This window comes from Artemia franciscana, chromosome 7 (assembly GCF_032884065.1).
Source record: "Artemia franciscana chromosome 7, ASM3288406v1, whole genome shotgun sequence".
Lineage (NCBI taxonomy): Eukaryota > Metazoa > Arthropoda > Branchiopoda > Anostraca > Artemiidae > Artemia > Artemia franciscana.
In genome coordinates, this window is record NC_088869.1 from 46,802,237 (window position 1) to 46,822,015 (window position 19,779).

General features: G+C 34.5%; 1 protein-coding gene across 3 annotated transcripts in view; it reads right to left on the reverse strand.

Moving 5' to 3' along the window:
• LOC136029381 (uncharacterized protein CG43867-like) overlaps positions 1-19,779 on the reverse strand; it is a gene marked incomplete in the record, with an annotated part of 290,632 nt that overhangs the window by 21,572 nt on the left and 249,281 nt on the right. For all 3 annotated transcript variants that reach the window (XM_065707702.1, XM_065707703.1, XM_065707704.1), the window contains 5 exon segments: positions 65-242; positions 3,099-3,373; positions 8,241-8,477; positions 14,394-14,612; positions 16,257-16,430. In XM_065707702.1, the coding sequence (XP_065563774.1) occupies positions 65-242; positions 3,099-3,373; positions 8,241-8,477; positions 14,394-14,612; positions 16,257-16,430 (1,083 nt within the window).

Genomic DNA, 19,779 nt, shown 5'->3' on the forward strand with positions numbered 1-19,779 from the left:
TGGAATCGAGAACTGTATTGGAATCAACACATAGAGATAGAATCAGAGGAATGCTTTCTGTTACCTGGTAAGATTTATCTGGAAAATGTACAGGCATGGCATGCGGCAATGAATGATGATAAGGGTTCTTCAATAATATCGAAAGCACCTCCATTCTGGACGGCTTTGCCTCTCGACTCCCTTTCAATAACGCTCTTTCGAGAGCCCTTTGACAATAAGAAGCATACTTCCCTATTTCAGTCCTAGAAGAAGCAAGAAATTTAGCAATTTTTTTTTATTATCTCAAAATAAAAAAAAAATAAAAACTTAAAATGGGAGTTAATGAGTAACAGCTTATATTCATGTGAAAATACTATCGATGTTCGTTTCTCATTGAGCACAAAGGAAATAACGAGAAGGACCACCTAGTCTATCGACAATATAAAAAGTTTTAGACAAACGAAGAAACGAATCTAAAGACAATGGGAGAGAATCACACAATTTTTCAACTCAGTATTTTAGAAATGCTTATCATTAGTAATCAACTAGTTTATTTCATCGTTCCCATAAAAAAAAATATATAATAATAAAAAACCAGAAGTCAAGAAATCGTGATGAGAAACGTACTTTAGAAATTTGCATTTTAGATTCAAAATACATGAAAAACACTAGCCCCACAACCAAAAATGATTGTATAAGATTATTATCTTCTAACGTGACAATCTAATTCAGACTAATAAATTGAGGTCCGAATATTCTGGGAGCTAAACAATTCAAAGGAACATAGTAAAACACTAATAAAGTAAGAGAGAAAGAAAGGAAATACAACAAATAAACAAAGCAAATAACTCAAATCTACATTACAAAACACCTTGAATCTATTCCATTTCTTCAAGTTGAACCTTCGGAATACTCAAGTTTTTTCGTTCTTGAAATAGGTTAGAGCATTAAAATAAGTTTGTAAATTTGATACAATATAAGTTCAGCATTATTTTCCGTTGAAAAATGGTAAATTGTCCTGAAACAGCTGGATCTAAATTTAAATTTAACTATTAATTCGTTTAGATGAAGTTTAATTCGTTGGAAACTTTATACATTTAAATTTATTATTGCAATTAGATATTAAACAATTAGTATTAAAATAATTACAATTAGGATTTATACTGGTTTGTCTTATGGCAATTTAATTAGAAAGATTAAATATTTCAGTGGCAATACCATTTTACTATTAAGGCTAAACAAAATAATAGGTTCATTTCCTGAATCAGCGCCAATAGAAATTTTTCTTCAAAAGACAGTTTCCTTATATTTTTTTACAACTTTTGGTGACTAATGGACGCAGTAGACACTCTGGGCTTAGAAACTTCGAAGAATTAAAAGACTTGACGAATATAAATGCATCACCTAACAATACTCGATGATTAATTTCAATTTCTTTCTCCTTGTATCTTTCGCAAAATTCCTGATTAAGGGTGTTTGCTCACACTTTTCTTCCTTCTGCTAGTCTGTAATTGATTCAAGATGCACTATCACAAAGATGCATCACTATCCATCAAAATTCAAAGAGCAACTAAACAGACTTATTTTACATAGCTGATAGTTATGTAGATGTGAACCAACCTTAGGGAGGAAGGGGAAAAGACCGCGAAAGAGGCATATTATACAAAAATATCAGAATTAATTTGCTAAAATCGTTAAAAATTTGGATGCTGTGGCAATCTAGAGGCTTATTTAGCATATTTTGAGCCAGATTCAAAGACGTCATTGTCATTTGGGTCTATTTGCATTATTTTTGCACGTTTCTTTGTGCTAAGAGTCAATTACATGAATCAAATCGTTATTAGGTTAAATATGAACGGAACATAAAAGAACTTCGTAATTAAAAGTAAAAAAAGCTTTTGGGTTTTCAAAAGCCTTTAACCTTACCATTTCAAAATTTTGTTTTTGACTATCTTCATCTAAGCTGCTCAAGTAAAAAATCTTGCAGTAAAAGTAGAGTTTATTCATTTCTTTATAGCCCACAGGAAGATTTCAGTATTAAAGTAAAACAACTCTGGCAAGATTGACCTCTTGTTTTCGATTATACTTTCTAAGACCAGAAAACAGTCGTTTGACCAATTCATTAAAAACAGCATGTAACTTTATAGAGAAACAATAAAAGAACAAGAAAAAAAGACAAATTGATCTTGTTTGCTGTTTTATAGAAATAAAAAAATAACATTTTAGATATCTTTAGGAGTAGATGAAATACTTAACCGAATATAAAAATTTAGTCTTCATGAATGCAGCTGAATGTCCACACGGTATAAGTAATTGAAAAACATTTACTTGTTTTTTTTAAGGTTTATGAATTTATCGTGTAAAAATTTGAGCAATTTTTCAACCACGTCCGAATACTCAATTACTTCCAACTTTTACTAGTATTTATACAAGTTCAACCCTTATACCCGTCTTAGACATTATTTATTCTGATTAAATATGCCCTAATTTATTAATACAATTTCAACCCTTCTACCCGTCTTGGATATTATTTATTCTTGCTTTTGCCCGTTAGTTTTATAAACCATTCTTTTTTTACTATAGGTATTTGAAGTTTCGATTGTTTTAAGTTCATTACCTTACTGATTCTACATTAGGAAAAAAAAGTTTTTTCATAGTTCCAAGTCGGATCAGAAAATTATCATCTTATCAATTCGGTAGTAATTTTTCCATAGTCTGTTCCTTGAGAGAACGAAGGTTCCTATATAGGGCTCTTAATTCTTATATTACATAATGTTTACATAGTATTAACTATATAGTATTTGCTGTTATTCTTAAATTCTTTTGTTGCCCCAAATACTTTATTGATAACTTAACAAGTTACAAACTGCCCAATTTTTCTGTTAAAATTTTTGTGTTTATTTTGTCCTAAAATAATGCTACAACACGCTGATGCTATACATAAAACTGTGCCACACGGATAAAGAATAGAACTGCATTATTTTGTGTACTGAGAACTAAAAGCGACATTAAAAATCCTTGGAAGTTTGAAAATCCTTGTAAAAACATCAACAAATATTCAAAATACCCCTACAACTGAACAGATTTTCCAATGACTTGAACTCGTATATTTAACTTACTTTGGTTCTGCATTCCTCCTAAGATGCACTCTTAAGAACCAGAGAAGTTTATGGCTTTTGGGCACAAAAAGAGAAACAGCCAGAGCCAGCAGCTGCCATCCCTGTAGAATCACATGAGCAGGTGGGGTGGATTTCTCTGGAGGAGCACCAATCAAATTAGTCTGAGTTGGCGTAAAAACACCAGGATTAGATGACGCAGTGTTCGTTGAGCTGGTTGGAGAGCCTTTTTGGGCTTCACAGGCAAAAAGGGACTGGGTTGCACACAAGAGGAATTGCTAGAATATAAAATTAAATAGATATAATTCGAAATTAAAATTCTTGTTCATCACCCTCGTATGGATTGATTTATTTATTTTCCTCTCACTCAATCGGACTATCTGTCTTGGCTTTATGTACAAATAGCCATGGCTTGATGCCCACAACTACTGGATTTTAATTCCCCCTTTTCCTTAATGTTACTACTGGGTATACAAGTTATTTCATTTGATCAAGAGCATATATGAGGTTTGGAACGTATGATGTGATATGATATTTGTTAACATTGAAAGCCTTTAACGGGTCAGTCTTTCTTTAAAGAAAATGATTTTATTTTCATTATTTGACAAAGAGCAGTAATGGTGAGGGTAAAATGATGCCTCATTCTCTGCAATATTGATAAAATTTTAATTCTACTGGTGAAGAGAAAGAAAGAAAGAAAAATAGAGAGAGAGAGAGAGAGAGAGAGAGAGAGAGAGAGAGAGAGAGAGAGAGAGAGAGAGAGAGAGAGAGAGAGAGAGAGAGAGAAAGAGAGAGAGAGAGAGAGAGAGAGAGAACAGAGAGAGAGAGAGAGAGAGGAGGGAGCGAGAAAAAGAGGATTATTATCCAGTTGAAATCCGCTAAAAACTTTTTTGTTCTAGGGTGTATTTCTCTCTAAGATGAAAATGCTGGGGCGCTTATTATGCTAGTGGACAGAATGTGTGTCTGCCTTATCTGACTTTTGAGGGGTTTGGACTAGTATTTTTACTTTTGCGACTTTTCCTGTCAATTGAAAAAATCCGATTAAAATCCAACTAAATAGTAAATCAGTCGAGACTACAGGTAAAAAAAAGTGTACCTACATTTCTACATTACTGGTTTCTATTATTCACTATCTATATTTTTTCACTAGTTCAAATAGGAGTTCTAACGGAACCCATAACATTCCTCGGTGGCGTTGAAACGTTCTAGAAGGAAAACGCATAAGAACTTTAAGCAACATTAACGAAACAAAATATCAAAATTGTCAAATCTCTTAATGTTTCTGTATAACACAGAAAGTGTTACATCTTTTTATTGTTGTCTTGTGCGTGTTTCTATTCACTGTCTATATGAACCACAGGATTTGCACGTCAAGTCACAATATCGTCCATAGTCCATGATCACTCAAGAATCCAACCATTCTTCTTTGAAGGTACCAAAAGATGAGCAAGGAAGTTAAGGAGTAATTCATGTTATTTACTGATAAAGTCTTCTTTTTGAGGGACGATATATATTGAGAAAAAAGCTGCTTGGCTTGACATTTCAAAATGATTTTTTCATTAGAACACTCATCATCTTTGAAGCGTAAAGGAATGAAGGCGATATTACGTTCTTTATGCCTATGAAACGAGCATTATTTTGAAAACAAATACAACCCGGAAATACCGTAGACAAAAAGAGATCAAATAAACTTAATTTCCTTTTGGGGAATATCCAAGGAGTTTTCCTTTGTTCTTTGTGTTCCAGCTGAGATGAATCCTAAAAGATTTCTAAAGAAAAACCAAGATGGAAATCTGTTTGGCCAGTATTCACAAAAAAACAACTTGAAAAACACGATAAAAAGATTGAGTGCTTCCTTGAACTCTAAACTAATTTATGTTGAAAAACCTAAAAAGCCATTCATGGACAGCTTAGATTTTCATTTTGGATGGAAAAATTCTCAGAGAAGACGAAAAAAAAAAAAAAGATTTTACAGAAAATAAAAACATTCCAGAAACCAAAAACCGCTTAGCAAAAGGCATTTAGCTATAAGTTGTAATTCATTTTCTTCCTTTACTTTTTGAATGATGCACGATTGATAGTCTCATGGGGTTTTGGGGTATTTTTTGGCAGTATTCTATTTCAAATTTCAGTACCAAGCGAATAAAGTTTCATAATTCTAATCTTCTAAGCTTGCCGAATAATTTTCTAAACCTAAAAGAGAAAACCCGTTTTTCTAGGTCTTTAGTGTTTTCAGTAGTGCTAGTTTTTAGAGTCCTGTAGATATTGGAAATATCACGAGTTCACGAAATAGCTTTTTTCGTTTTAACTTTTAACTTCGATGTTCACTTCCATTTGACTTTTTTTTAGTTAATATTCGAAAAATTAAGATTCTCACTAAGATGCTAGATCCAATATATTACAAATAAACCAAAGCTTCCAGATTCACATAAGATTAAAAAAATACAGATCTACATTTAAATTCTACGTATAGATTAAAATTTAAATAAGATGTAGATTCAAATAGAAAAATAGCTCACCGTTGGAGCAGTTTATAAAAACACACATTCTTGTCTTGGGTCTGGCCATTGTGGAACTTTTTTTTTTTTTTTTTTTTTTTTTTTTTTTTTTTTTTTTTTTTTTTTTTTTTTGTAAATATCTATTTCATAGGGAAAAGGCTCATAAACAAAAACACCCTTATAAACCGATAATTTTGAATTCCAGAAAAACCTCTCTTGAACTCTAAATGATTTTTGTGGATCGAATGAAATCTATTCAGGGAAAAAAAAATTGTTGTTGACAAATTTGGTTCCAACATTGAACAGGCAGGCTTAAAAAAAAAAAAAAAATCATAAAAATCCAAATTGACATTTACAACCAGACAATTAGTTTTCAATATAACTAATATTCTGGAAAAATATTTGAACTAAAAAATACAGCTTGTTCATATTCCAGATAGTCTTTTGACTGCCTAGAAAACATGAATAGCGGTAAAATTAAACTTGATCTTCCAGTTTTATTATATAAATACTGTTTGTACGAACGTATTTATAACAATGGACTTTTTCATTTCAGCAAATCTGAGTTTTTAAGCACCCCCTGACGATTGAATAGCACACTCGCTCTCGCTTGTAGGAAATTGGGGGTGTTCGCTTTCAGAATTTCAACAGTCCAATGACATGATTGTTGGAACGGTAAAAAAAAAATATTAATGGATATTGAGAATTTCTTTTTGATCTGTAGACTTTGTCAGTGTTGACCTAACTTAATGAAGATAAATATCTAAATAATTATTTACTAGCCTATTTACTATTAAAAGAACGATTGACCAAATAAAATTAACCCAAAACCGAAGCTTAGATAACCATATACAGTTATGAAAACTCCTATCTTGCCCATGAGAAGCTTTTGGTACAAAGCTCTGAACTTGGCGTCTCCTCCAAGCCCGCGCTCCGACGCGTAGATCGTACTACAGCACCATAGGCGAGAACGTAATTTTGTTTTGTGGCATACGTGGTGAAAATGCATGGGAGGCACAGCTTAGATACCAATATGAAAAATGTCTCCAGCCGCTAGCATCGCTACCGCGCACTGTGTCCCAAAAATAAATCGAGTTTTCATAACTGTATTGGTATCTAAGCTGTGCCCAAAACTGATGCAAATTAAAAGTCAGCTCTTCTGGCAAAAATATAAAAGTACCCAAATAAAATTCAACCTTAGTAACCACAGTATAGACAGGATTTAATTAAAGCTAATTCAGAATTTATCATGGAATATATTATAACCGCATTAAACATAAAAAAATACAAGACAGACATTTTAGGGAAGGGGGACATTCAAAAATAAAAACAAACAAACTATAAACATTAGACGAAGCTGGAAAAATTGAATAGAACTCAGTAATGATGTGAGGGGGGAGGTCGACACAAAAGGGTATGTGACCAATTTACAATTATATGCACAAGGACATTATTATAAATATGACTACAAGTTGGATAGAAGTCAAAAGCACATTGTAATTGAATTTATTTTCAAGGGTTAAACCAGGATTACGTTTCGATGGTGTCCAAATTAAAGAATACGTCTTTAGGTAATCATTGTACAGTTCAAAATTTTATAATTTTCTCCAAAGGGGGGGGGGACTTGAAACTACCTCCTTATACCAATGGTTATTAAGTTGATAAATGCGATTAAATGACTGTAAACAATACAAACATAGCCAATATACAGCCTTAGCATCAGCCGCTTAAATATGCTAAAGTAAAAATTAAGTTCAAAAGAGTAAACCAAAGGGATTTCATGCTTGGGGCTGTAGTAATTGCAATCGTTTTATCAAATTGGTCAAGATATCTGCTGTTCATAGATATTTGTCTCTTTTGACAGCGGGCTGAATATTTTCCCTCTTTAGTTTTCAAACCTTTCACCGAAAGTCCTATAAATAAAATGCACCCCCTTTTCTACCAAAAAAACAAAAAAACAAAACAAAAAAAAAACATAAAAATAGAAACTATTATTCTTAAAATTGAAAAACTGAAGCCCAGTTAAGCCCTACACAACAATTATCTATTGTAAGATCTAACCATATATTCGAGTCCAAACTTGTTTTCCTTGTTGTATGAGATTTTGGGACTTGATTTCGTTAAGTTTCGCAAAACCCCGCCCAGTCTAAACTCTAAATTGTTTCATTATTCCGTAACCAGAGCCAATAATTCCGGGAATATCACTTGAATCTGACGCTGTATGTCAGTATCAGTTACCATCCCCAGGGGACTGCTTCCGCAAAAATGTTTTGCTGACTCCTCCAAAGGGACTGTCAACATAAATTTGGGACTGGATATCATAGCTAACGATAAAGCAGATTCCTGTAGAATATGGCGCCAAGAATCTTGCATTAGATACTGCAAGGTTCATACTGCCTTTTCAGAATAAGCATAAAAAAGAATTAGATGCAGCTAATTTTCTTGTCGACTGAGGACGATTTTTGAGGGTAAATTTGAAATTTTTGGAAGTTCTGGGATTTCAGCCTTCACGTCTTATCAAATATTTTTCTCGTTTTTGAGCCATAGCTTACAAAACATAAAAAGAATAAAGATCGGTCAAATACTTATACCCCAATAAGAGTAATAAAAAGCATTAGCAAAGAAATTGAAGCCAAAGCAAACTTACGCGAGAGTGTTTGATTTTATGCAGCGTGTTTTTAGACTGTACCTGAACCCCCGAGCGTGGGTTCGACGCACCACCTGGTAGAATCAATACACGTGATGTCTGCTTTATAAGAATGGATAATAATTCTGTCTGAAGATCTGGAATCTGAAGACCAACTTGAAGAGCGTTCTGGGCTAGAACTACGTGATAGTCTATACCGGCTGAGTCCAAAAGTACAGATGTATAAAGCTGAATAGCCTATAAAAGAGGAGAAAAAAAAACGTAAATCTAATGATGCTAAGACTTTTTAAAGCTGAGGACCAGCAACACTAAACTGGTAATGTTCCAGTATAATTTACTGTAGAAATGTCGTAAATAAGCCCTCACATAGTGCTTAGGTGCGATCTACGACTTAGATTGATTGACTAGTCGAGGTTAGTGGCTTTTCAAGAAATAATTTCAAAGGTCAAAGTCAGTATCTAAAAATGATACATGATGTTATTTATAATTTAGGTGTTCATAGGGATTCACGTTTATCTCAACTAATATTGTGTATAACATTCAAAATTACCTGATGTTACTAAGCACACTAAATATTACTCAACTTCTAGAAGCCCTAGAAGACATACAGATGGGCAAAAACATCTGGGTCAATTATGTACAACAGTTAACTGCCAAAACTCTTTAAAAGTAAACCCTTATCTACAGTTGAAAGAATAAACTAATAAGTTTCTTATCAGGTAATACTTGGCTTCTTTATGTAAGGTGACCTAAAAGTCACTATACCCATCTAAAATGAACATATACAGGCCCCATCTCTTAAAAGCTTGGACCTTCAGCCTTATATCGTTGTTGATAAATGAGCTAATAGGAGCTACTTTGATTGGTTAATATAAAATTTGCTTCAACGATCTGAAATATGTACATGCAAGTGAGTACCCTTTTGGAGAAGGGGGGGGGGGAAGTTCCAATTTATTTCCTAAGAAGAAGAAGCACCAAAATTTGGGTTTTCAGGTCACTGTTTCCCGAAAAAGAGGTCCTGAGGGTCAATTTCAGCCCCCCCCCCTATTCATGTGCATTTGTGTGTGACGCAAGGCAGAGCAAATTTTCTAATGTTTTAAGGTCCATATACATATATTACGAAATATGAACGGTTAATTTAATCCTTATAGCCTTGCCTACTAGATTCTCATGCAGTTTCATAACATGAATATGTACTTCTGTGCAGGCATGAAAATTTTTTTTCACCCTATTGTATTGGTCAGTGAACTTTGGTTGCACCCACCATTTTTACATAATTGAATACAACCCTTAATTTAACAATTTAGGTATATTAATTCACTTGTACTAGATTCTCCCACTTTAGTGATTGCATAAATTTTATGTTACATTCTGCTATATTTATAGGCCTTCTGGACAAACAGAGGCTTTTAAGCATTTTAAGGACAATCTTTTTTTCTTTTTAAAATACGCATAACTTGATTTATATATATATATATATATATATATATATATATATATATATATATATATATATATATATATATATATATATATATATATATATATATATATATATATATATATATATATATACAGAAAGGAAATTATAACTAAAAACCCAAAATGTTGTGAAAAAAAAAGAAAGAAAACAAAACAAATTACATACCACGAACTTAACAAAACGAAAAATAGATACAGAAATATCGATGAATTAATTATTTGAGCAATTAGGAAAATCCATTACGATAAGCGGCGTGAATTCTCTAAAATTTACGGAGAGGAGGGAATGTATTTTCAATATCTAGGGGAGGGGGAGTAAATTTGTCATTTTTTCATTTTTCCCAATGAAAATGCAAAGAAAGGCATTCTTCAATGAAAATACAGGAAATATATATTTCAAAATCTCGCGGGGGTATCTAAGAGGTGCACAGACCCCCCCCCCCCTTTGAACTGACGCTGCCGAATATGATTCCAATCAATTCTTCCGATTATATTTAGTAGCCTGTCTAGCAACGGCGAAATCTAAATCAGCGACTTCAAAATTTGGAATAATTAGAGAATTAATGCACCATGGAGCCAGATGAAGCAAAAGGTTCATAAAGACTGAGAATCTGAGCAGTGAAAGTCGACTCATAAAAAGTTCCATGTTTTCTTAAATAAAACAAACATCAGTTCAGTTCAGTTCAGTTCACTTTTATTTAAAAAAAAAAAAAATAACATTCAACTACGCTACTAGTGCCCGCCCCAAGAAAGGTACAAAAGCAATGGCGATAGGGCGGGTAGATCTTACTACCTTTTTAACTATTAATAACTAAACACAAAGAAAAAAAAACACAGTCAAAGATTACTAATCTTTCATCAACTCATAATAATAATAATAACAACAATAATAATAATAATAATAATAATAATAACTATCAGCCTTGACCAAACAAATACTTTTCCCCAGGTGCTCAGCCACCTGAATGCTCTCCGAAATAGAGTTCCAGACACTAAGCCCTGAAAATCTAATAGGGAAGCCAGCCCAAGTTCCACTTTGATGCGGGAGGATGAAATCACTAGCATTACCCATTACAGAATGATGAGAAGACCTATCGTCAATAAAATGATCACAAAAAAACCGCAGGACTTACACAATTCCAACACTGATAGGCAAAATTTCCAACCTGGCATTCCCAAAATGACCTACATCAAGCTCTTGCAACCCGTTTAAGCAAGATGCAATGTTATGCACACCTTCGACAGAATGATGAGAAGACCTATCATCAATAAAATGATCACAAAACAAGAGCTAAGAGGTCATATGGCACTTGTGACGAGGCGAGAAGAGCTAAGAGCCAAGAGATCATATGGTATGAGCTCTAACAAAATTCTATGAATCAATAGATTGATTTAAAAAGGAAAATAAGAGGCTTAATGCCGGTCAGGATTTAAAATAAGAGCTCTGAGTCACGATGTCCTTCTAAATATCAAAATTCATTAAGATCCGATCATCCACTCGTAAGTTATAAATACCTAATTTTTTCTTATTTTTCCTCTCCCTTTAGCCCCCCAGATGGTCGAATCTGGGAAAACGACTTTATCAAGTCAAATTGTGCAGCTCCCTGACACGCCTACCAATTTTCATCGTCCTAGCACGTCCAGAAGCACCAAACTCGCCAAATCACTGAACCCCTCCCCCCAACTCCCCCAAAGAGAGTGAATCCAGTACGATTCTGTCAATCACGTATCAAGGACACTTGGAATATTCTATCCACCAAGCTTCATCCCGATTCCTACACTCCAAGTGTTTTTCCAAGATTTCCCCCTCCAACTCCCCTCCCCCAATGTCAAACGATCTTATCGGGATTTGAAATAAGAGCTCTGAGACATGAATTCTTTCTAAAAATCAAATTTCATTAAGATCCGATCATCTATTCGTAAGATAAAAATACCCCAGTTTTCACGTTTTCCAAGAATTCCGGTTTCCCCCTCCAACTCCCCCCAACGTCACAGGATCTGGTCGGAATTTAAAATAAGAACTTTAAAGCACAAGATCCTTCTAAATATCGAATTTCATTAAGATCTGGCCACCCTTTCGTAAGTTACAAATACCTCAATTTTCAAAATTACCCCCCCTCCAATTCCACCAAAGAGAGCAGATCCGGTCCGGTTATGTCAGTCACGTATCTTAGACAGGTTTTTATTCTTCCCATCCAGTTTCATCTTGATCTCGCCGCTTTAAGTATTTTCTAAGATTTCCGGTCCCCCCCAACTGCCCCCCCCCCCAATTGCGCTTGATCCGGTTGAGATTTAAAATAAGAGATCTGAGTTACGAGGTCCTTCTAAATATGAAGTTTCACGAAGATCCGATCACTCCTTCGTAAGTTAAAAATACGTCATTTTTTCTTATTTTTCAGAATTAACCCCCCCCCCCCAATAGATCGGATCCGTTCCAATTATGTAAATCACGTATGTAAGACTTCTGCTTATTTTTCCCACCAAGTTTCATCCCGATCCCTTCCATGATTTTAGGTTCCCCCACCCCAAACGTCCCCCAACGTCACCAGATCCAGTCAGGATTTAAAATAAAAGGTTTGAGACACGATATCCTTCTAAATATCAAATTTCATTGAGATCCAATAACCCGTTCGTAAGTTAAAAATACCTCATTTTTTCTAATTTTTCAGAATTAACTCCTCCCCCAACTACCCCAAAGAGAGCGGATCCGTTCCGGTTATGTCAATCATGTATCTAGGACTCGTGATTATTTTTTCCACCGAGTTTCATCCCATTCCCTCCACTCTAAGTGTTTTTCAAGTTTTAGGTTTCCCCCTCCCAACCCCCCCCCCCCAATGTCACCAGATCTGGTCGGGTTTAAAATAAGAGCTCTGAGCCACGATATCCTTCTAAATATCAAATTTCATTGAGATCCGATCACCTGTTTATGAGTTAAAAATACCTCATTTTTTCTCAATTTTCAGAAATAACCCCCCCCCCAACTATCCCAAAGAGAGCGGATCCGTTCCGTTTATGTCAATCATGTATCTAGCAATTGTGTTTATTTTTCCCACCAAGTTTCATCCCGATCCATCCACTCTAAGTGTTTTCCAAGTTTTAGGTTTTCCCCCTCCCAACTCCCCCCCCCCCAGTGTCACCAGATCCGGTCGGGATTTCAAATAAGAGCTCTAAGACACGATATCCTTCTAAACATCATATTTCATTGAGATCCGATCACCCGTTCGTAAGTTAAAAATACCTCATTTTTTATAATTTTTCAGAATTACCCCCCCCCCCCAACTACCCCAAAGAAAGCAGATCCGTTCCGATTATGTCAATCATGTATCTGGGACTTGTGCTTATTTTTCCCATCAAGTTTCATCCCGATCCCTCCACTCTAAGTGTTTTCCAAGATTTTAGGTCCCCCCCCCTACAACTCCCCCCAATGTCATCAGATCCGGTCGGGATTTAAAATAAGAGCTCTGAGACACAATATCATTCCAAACATCAAATTTCATTAAGATCCCATCACCCATTCATAAGTTAAAAATACTTCATTTTTTACGAATTAACCGGCCCCCCACTCCCCCCCCCCCGGATGGTCAAATTGGGAAAACGACTATTTTTAATTTAAGCTGGTCCCGTCCCTGATACGCCTGCCAAAGTTCATCGTCCTAGCTTACCTGGAAGTGCCTAAAGTAGCAAAACCGGGACCGTCAGACAGACAGACAGACAGACCGACAGAATTGGCGATTGCTATATGTCACTTGCTTAATACCAAGTGCCATAAAAACCGCAGGACTTACACAATTCCAACACTGATAGGCAAAATTTCCAACCTGGTATTCCCAAATGATCTACATCAAGCTCTTACAACCTGTTTAAGCAAGATGCAATGTTATGCACACCTTCGACACAGCCACAAATAAAACGCATAGTTTTTCTGAAGAACCTGAACACGCTCAGTAGTCTAGAAAATAGACTTCGTGTTCCGGAGAAAAATAATTCTTACAAGTGAAAATCGTAGGTAATTTCTGTAAGAAATGGGGAGGGGACGAGTTGTCAACACTACGAGGGGGGGGGGGGGGGAACATATATAGAAAAAGTGCAATATTGGGAAATTATATGGGAATTATAAATGATTATTCAAATATCGGAACAATGCAGAATTTTAAAAGATAAGAGTTAGCGACCCTGACGTCTCCAAATATGTAAGTGCATAGAATCTGTCCCAATGGTATAGAAAATAGAATCTGGCTCAATAGTGCAGAAGATAGCCCTTAAACTCTGGAAGAAAATAATTCCTAAAAGAAAGAATTGCTAGTTCTTTTTGGGGAAAAACGATTTATTGTCACATTGGCAATGACCTTAACGAAAATATAGCAGTTCCAAATAGGGATGAAATCTTTTAATTGATAGTGAAACAAATATAAATTTTTAACTGGATATTTCGGACATATATATAGTGTCCATCATCAGCAGAGTTTTACTGCTGATGATGGACACTGTATAAGTGTCCATTAAAAGGTTTCATCCCTATTTTGAACTTTTATATTTTCGTCATGGAAAGGCAGTTAGATCTTCGAAGTTATCTACAATGACCTGAAAATACTATTAGAAATTTGTGAAACAATAATTAAATAAGCTGACAACATCATTTAACAGATAGTTATAATTTCACAAAATTCATACCTTGAAAAGTTTGATCGCTTCATAGTTTAAAGAATCCGAAGGGAGCGTAGATAAAGGGTTGCTGATTGGATCTTTTGAGAAAAGAAGAAGAGGGTGTTTCCAAACCATTGAAGTTGGGTCGCCATCTACTTCCATAAGTCGTTGAATTAATTGCTCAAATTGTGTTCCTTCATGTGAGTTGGCTCCTGATACAACTGTTAGGTTATACAGCCATGTATCCTAAAAACAGAAAATTGTCACTAGTTTCATTGTAGGGATGTTTTTTAGGATACCAGTTTTTAGGTTATCTGGACACCCTTTTTAGAGTCTAAACACCCCAAAGACAGAAGAAAGAGATTGTTTTCCTTATGATAGCGACTAAAAATGTATAGTTTTTTTTTACTTGCATAGCTCACCGTTTGTGGAGGAAATAAAATTGGCTTCTGAACTACTCTGCTGACAACATACTTGAAAAAATGAATGAGACAAACTCAAGAAACGGCATATTCAATAGATTTTACAAAACTAAAAAATTATTTTCATACAATACACTTGTCAGTTTATCTATTACTGACAGAAAGCTTCAAAAAAGAAACAAAAGGCATCAACTAAAGTTTGGACGATTCTTCTCAAATCAGATTCCAAATACATATTATTGACTATTACTATACTCAATTTGATAAAGAAATACTCTCTAAAAGTTGAATAAAAACGATAAATTTACGCCACTTGCCAGGGCAACGGATGAAAACATGACCTATACGAGAAAACAGCCCACCTTTACCTAAACGTTGCCTACACAGCTAAACACCTTTATCGTTTCAGTAATTACAAACTACATCAATAACTTTGGCAGGCGGAAGAAATCTGCACCATAAGAAGTTCTTAAAAGGCGAGAGGAGAGCAACTGTTTCCTTGAAATGAAATACTGATAAAACTGTAGCCCATCTAAAAGTTTTACAATATATCTAACCGGATGTTAAATCGTAAATAGGCAAATTAGAAAGCTAGGAATAGCAGAAAATAGGCGATAAAATAGTATATCAAAGTATATTGATTTTTTGTGTGTTTGTGTGTTCAAAGATAGCAATTTTTCTTTTTTCTGAATCACGTGAATCCCTAATATCTTTCTTACTTCAATAAATCTAGTTAACGTCTATGAAATAAATTACGAAACCTAAAACTAATAGAAACTAGGGTAGCATTGCATAGGCAACGTGAAGTGTTGCATCGACCTTCAATCGGCTTCATCAACAAAAATATAACTTTTTTTTTAATGAAAAAGTACATTTTTTTCATAAAAAATACATAAATGGCATAGCATAAGTATTTTCACATTTTTACAGACATTTATTGGAAAAGAAAAGGAAAGCCGAAGAAAAGGCAACCGAGGATGCCGAAGAAACAAAAGCTTGCAGGGGCTGAAGACCAGAACTACTAAACATAGCAAGCAAAGCGGGCAGAGGGAGATGATGTACTTACGAGGCCCCTTTACTTCCAAAAAGTACCTAATGCCTCACTATATTTGCGAACGCCGTAGGTCTGAGCCCATTATTAATGGAATTTAGCCAGAGTCACAAGACAGTCATTACGAGGGATGAACCCCCCTCACCCCCTGCCCAATATTTAACTCAGTTTAATTGCTATTTTGTCAAAACATTTTCCGTATAACAGTACCCATACTAGTGGACTGTATATGTTCCCCTTTAACAATATTTTGCTCTGCTTTATTGCTATTTTGGTCCTAAACATCTGGCATGTCCCAGTACCCATTCAAGTGGACTGCCTATAGCATGTAGGCCGTACATATGTTATGCGTACCATATTCCAAAAGTTAACCAATTTAGAAATAACCAAAATTGAAGCATTAATTGTTTAAAGTACCTTTTCTTGTTTGGATGGTAGCAGAAGGTACGTAGGATCTTGCTGCAAAGGGAAAATGCCAATTGTAAACTCAGACTTCTCCCCTCCATTTTCGGTTCCGTCGCTATCAGAGTCAGACAGACTTTCAACTTCTGCCACTTTAGCTTCTCTCATATTTATCTGACCTTGTGGAGTCTGAAAATAAAAAGAGTCCATAAAATAGGGTTCATTCATGACATTAAAGGATTAATTATCCTGATTTGGGGATTAACTATCCATCTTCCTAAGATGGTAACTAGGGTAAGTTATCTCATTTATCGATAATTAGCTTGAAATCAGTCAACGAGCTGATAAGCTGACGCATTGGCAAACGCTCTTCCTCGACCACACCTGGACCGAGCCCAGGTATAAACCCGCCTGGTGTGTGCCAGTAGCAGATCCAGGTGGGGGGCACCCTCCTAACAAAGTAGTGTATTTGGGATTGGGACTGCTTGCCATGGTTGGGGTTGGGACAATATAACACTTTAAAATTATTTTTTGTAATTGATTTTTAATAGTTGAGTTACAAATAAATTTTTAGTTGTTAAGACTGTTTGAAACAAAGTTTCAGTTACTTCGCGTGGTCTCTGTTGGATTTTACTGATGATGCATACCTCCTAAAAGTATTTAATTAAATTTAGATTTATCAGGGGAATTTGCCGTATTACCACAAAAGGCGACTGGGAGGCGAAAATCTTCATTTCGTATTAAAAAGTGGAGAGGTAAAACTTAAAATCCTAACTTCTTTAGGCTGTCAAAATGATATTTCAGGATTGTGCTGTTACAACAGGGCTGAAAAACTTAGTATTTAAATTTCTTTTTACTTTCAAAGATTTGTTTTTGAGTCTTGCTATGGCACAGAGGTGAAAAATCTGATATCATTGCTCTTTTGGCTGTCACAAAATTTGGATTTGCCTCTTTTGCGAAGCGGGGTGGTTTTTACAACATAGTTGTTGGGGAGATTTGTATAATATAGAGTAAATGCAGGAGAAGTGAAAAAATATTATTAATTTACGTTTTGGATGTCGGTTAGCAAATGGTAGCCACTTTACTGCCTATTTTCATCTAGTTAATACTCTGTGTTATATAACATATCGTTGTCTCTGTTCATCCTAAAACATTAAAACAAAGGCTAAACTCCTTAGAAATGTCAGAACTTTAATCAATATCTGAACATTAAAATATCAGAAATACATGAACTGTTCATATTAGTATGAACTTAAAACTAAGTATACGAGTCGAAATATTCTTTCAAAGGTCAGAGTAATCATTTAAGAAAAATAGATTTTCAAAAAATTGTTTATAAACGAAGGCAAATAATTATGCTTTTTTTTTATGAGGCTGGTCTAGATATGTCTCTGAGTTCTTAGTTTGAATCAGTGAAATGGCATCAATTTTTTTTTCAAACATTTACTAGTGAAATGTTAAAAAAGTGGAAATTCACACCACTTGAGCTAACTACGGAAACGGAATGCAGCTACAATATTACTTCAAAATTTCTCACTCTCTCAATATCAACCAGTAACATAATATAGTTACGTTTATATATAGGTCCTGCATATATGTGTCCATAAAATTGTATATACTGCTATATATACAGCTAAGGATTTTTATACTTGTTTTGGTACATGCCATCCTATCATAATTCCATGATTAGTTGTCTATAAATCAAAATTTTTTCATGACAACTCTCTTACTTAATGCTAAATTTTATTTTTGTGCTCAACAGACATATTTAAACGTTTCAATTGAATAGCTGAACGTTTCAAGACTAAAAAAAATTAATTAAAAATCTGCCACAGCATGAAACCTTGAAAATTTAAATCACTAATTTTTACCTACAATATGATTGTATAAATATATATGATTATAATAAGATTGTCGAAGTAATTAGCTGATTTTGTGACAACAATAAATCAGCAGTAAAAGTAGGTTAGTGGCTAGTTCTAAGTAGAATCTTACGTGAAATAAGGTTGTTTCTTTTTCACTTTCATTTGGATGAACCTGAGAGATTGTTTTGTTTTAAACTGTAGTTAACGGTGTAAGATTGCAGTAGGAAGTTAAAGGGATGTCTGACTTCGACGATGCAGATGATCCATATCTATTTGGTTGCTACGAGGACACGCGTCTATGATACTCTTAATGAACAAGGCCCATAAGTGTAAAGAACTCCATTTTGGGCAGTGAATGCTACCTAACTTGCTATGAAAATAGGTGATGAAAAGTCGAAGAAATAGATTCTTTTTACGCGAGTAGTGTTACAACTGAGAATGGAGGACGAATATCAGATATAGAAAGTATATAGGCAAATACCTATATGCATATTCATTAGAGTTCTTATTTTTATGACAATTTTGGTCTTTATGTTAATATTTTAGGATGAACAGAAGAGGAAATAGTAACAAAAAACTCTAAACTGACAGGTGGCTAGACTGACAGGACTAGCCATTATAAATGTTCACCAAAATATTGAGGTAGACATTGGCCGTATTATAAATAGATATGGCAGGTGTAGAAAGGGAAAAGTAGACCTTTTCTTATAAAATTTTGAATTCTATAATTTAAGCAAAATACATCGAATTTTAAAAAGTGGAAAGATACGCTACATTGTTATGAAAATTGAAATTTTGATTAGTATATTTTTGAGATTTTGTCAAAGTTGACACTGTTTATTGAAACATTTTTCTTATAAAGGAATAAAGTATTGTCGGTTATGTAATACACACTTGAGAAGTGAAGTGTGGTGAATGCTAATGAAATGAAAGGGGAGGGAGGTAAAGTATAGCATGAATTAAATATATAGCGTAACCTAACCAAACCTAAGTAAAATACCAACTAAATACTTAAATAAAATATAGCTACAATTCATTTTACAACCAAGCCAAATCTAATTGTCTGGTATAAAGAAGTTGCTTGACTAGTTTCTTGTCTTATGTTCGTGCCATTTGCGATTGAAATTCTTGAGTGTGTATTCTATAGCAAACAAGTAAAATAAATAGTGATTAGTTAATGTTTTATTGCCTATACTTAAAATCCTCATTTTAAATATTTTCTATGTATTTCTATCTCTCTATTCTATCTTTTTCGTTACACCCCTAAATGAACTAGTATTTAAAGTTTAATCTTTTACGCATATACTATTGTGTCTTAATCCTCATTTCCTACATGTTGGACAGAAGCCCAAAGGCTAAAATTACACAGGAAATATTAAAGCCCGCGAGGCTACCAGGGTTGCCCTGTTGGCTCTCTTGGGCCACAACTGACAGTCCCAAGTCTACTATGTGGTTAGGGTTGGTCGACAGGCTAATAGCCTGTCACCGTAAAAACAAATTATTTCAGAATCGGCGACGAATGGTCTCGGAATTTTGACTGATCTTGAGATACTGAATCCTGAATGCTTTAAATAAATAATGTGATGAGAATTCTTGATAAGTATCGGATAGATGTGGCTGCACTATCTGAGACACGAATTCCACGTTTGGGACGCTTGAGTGCGAGAAACACC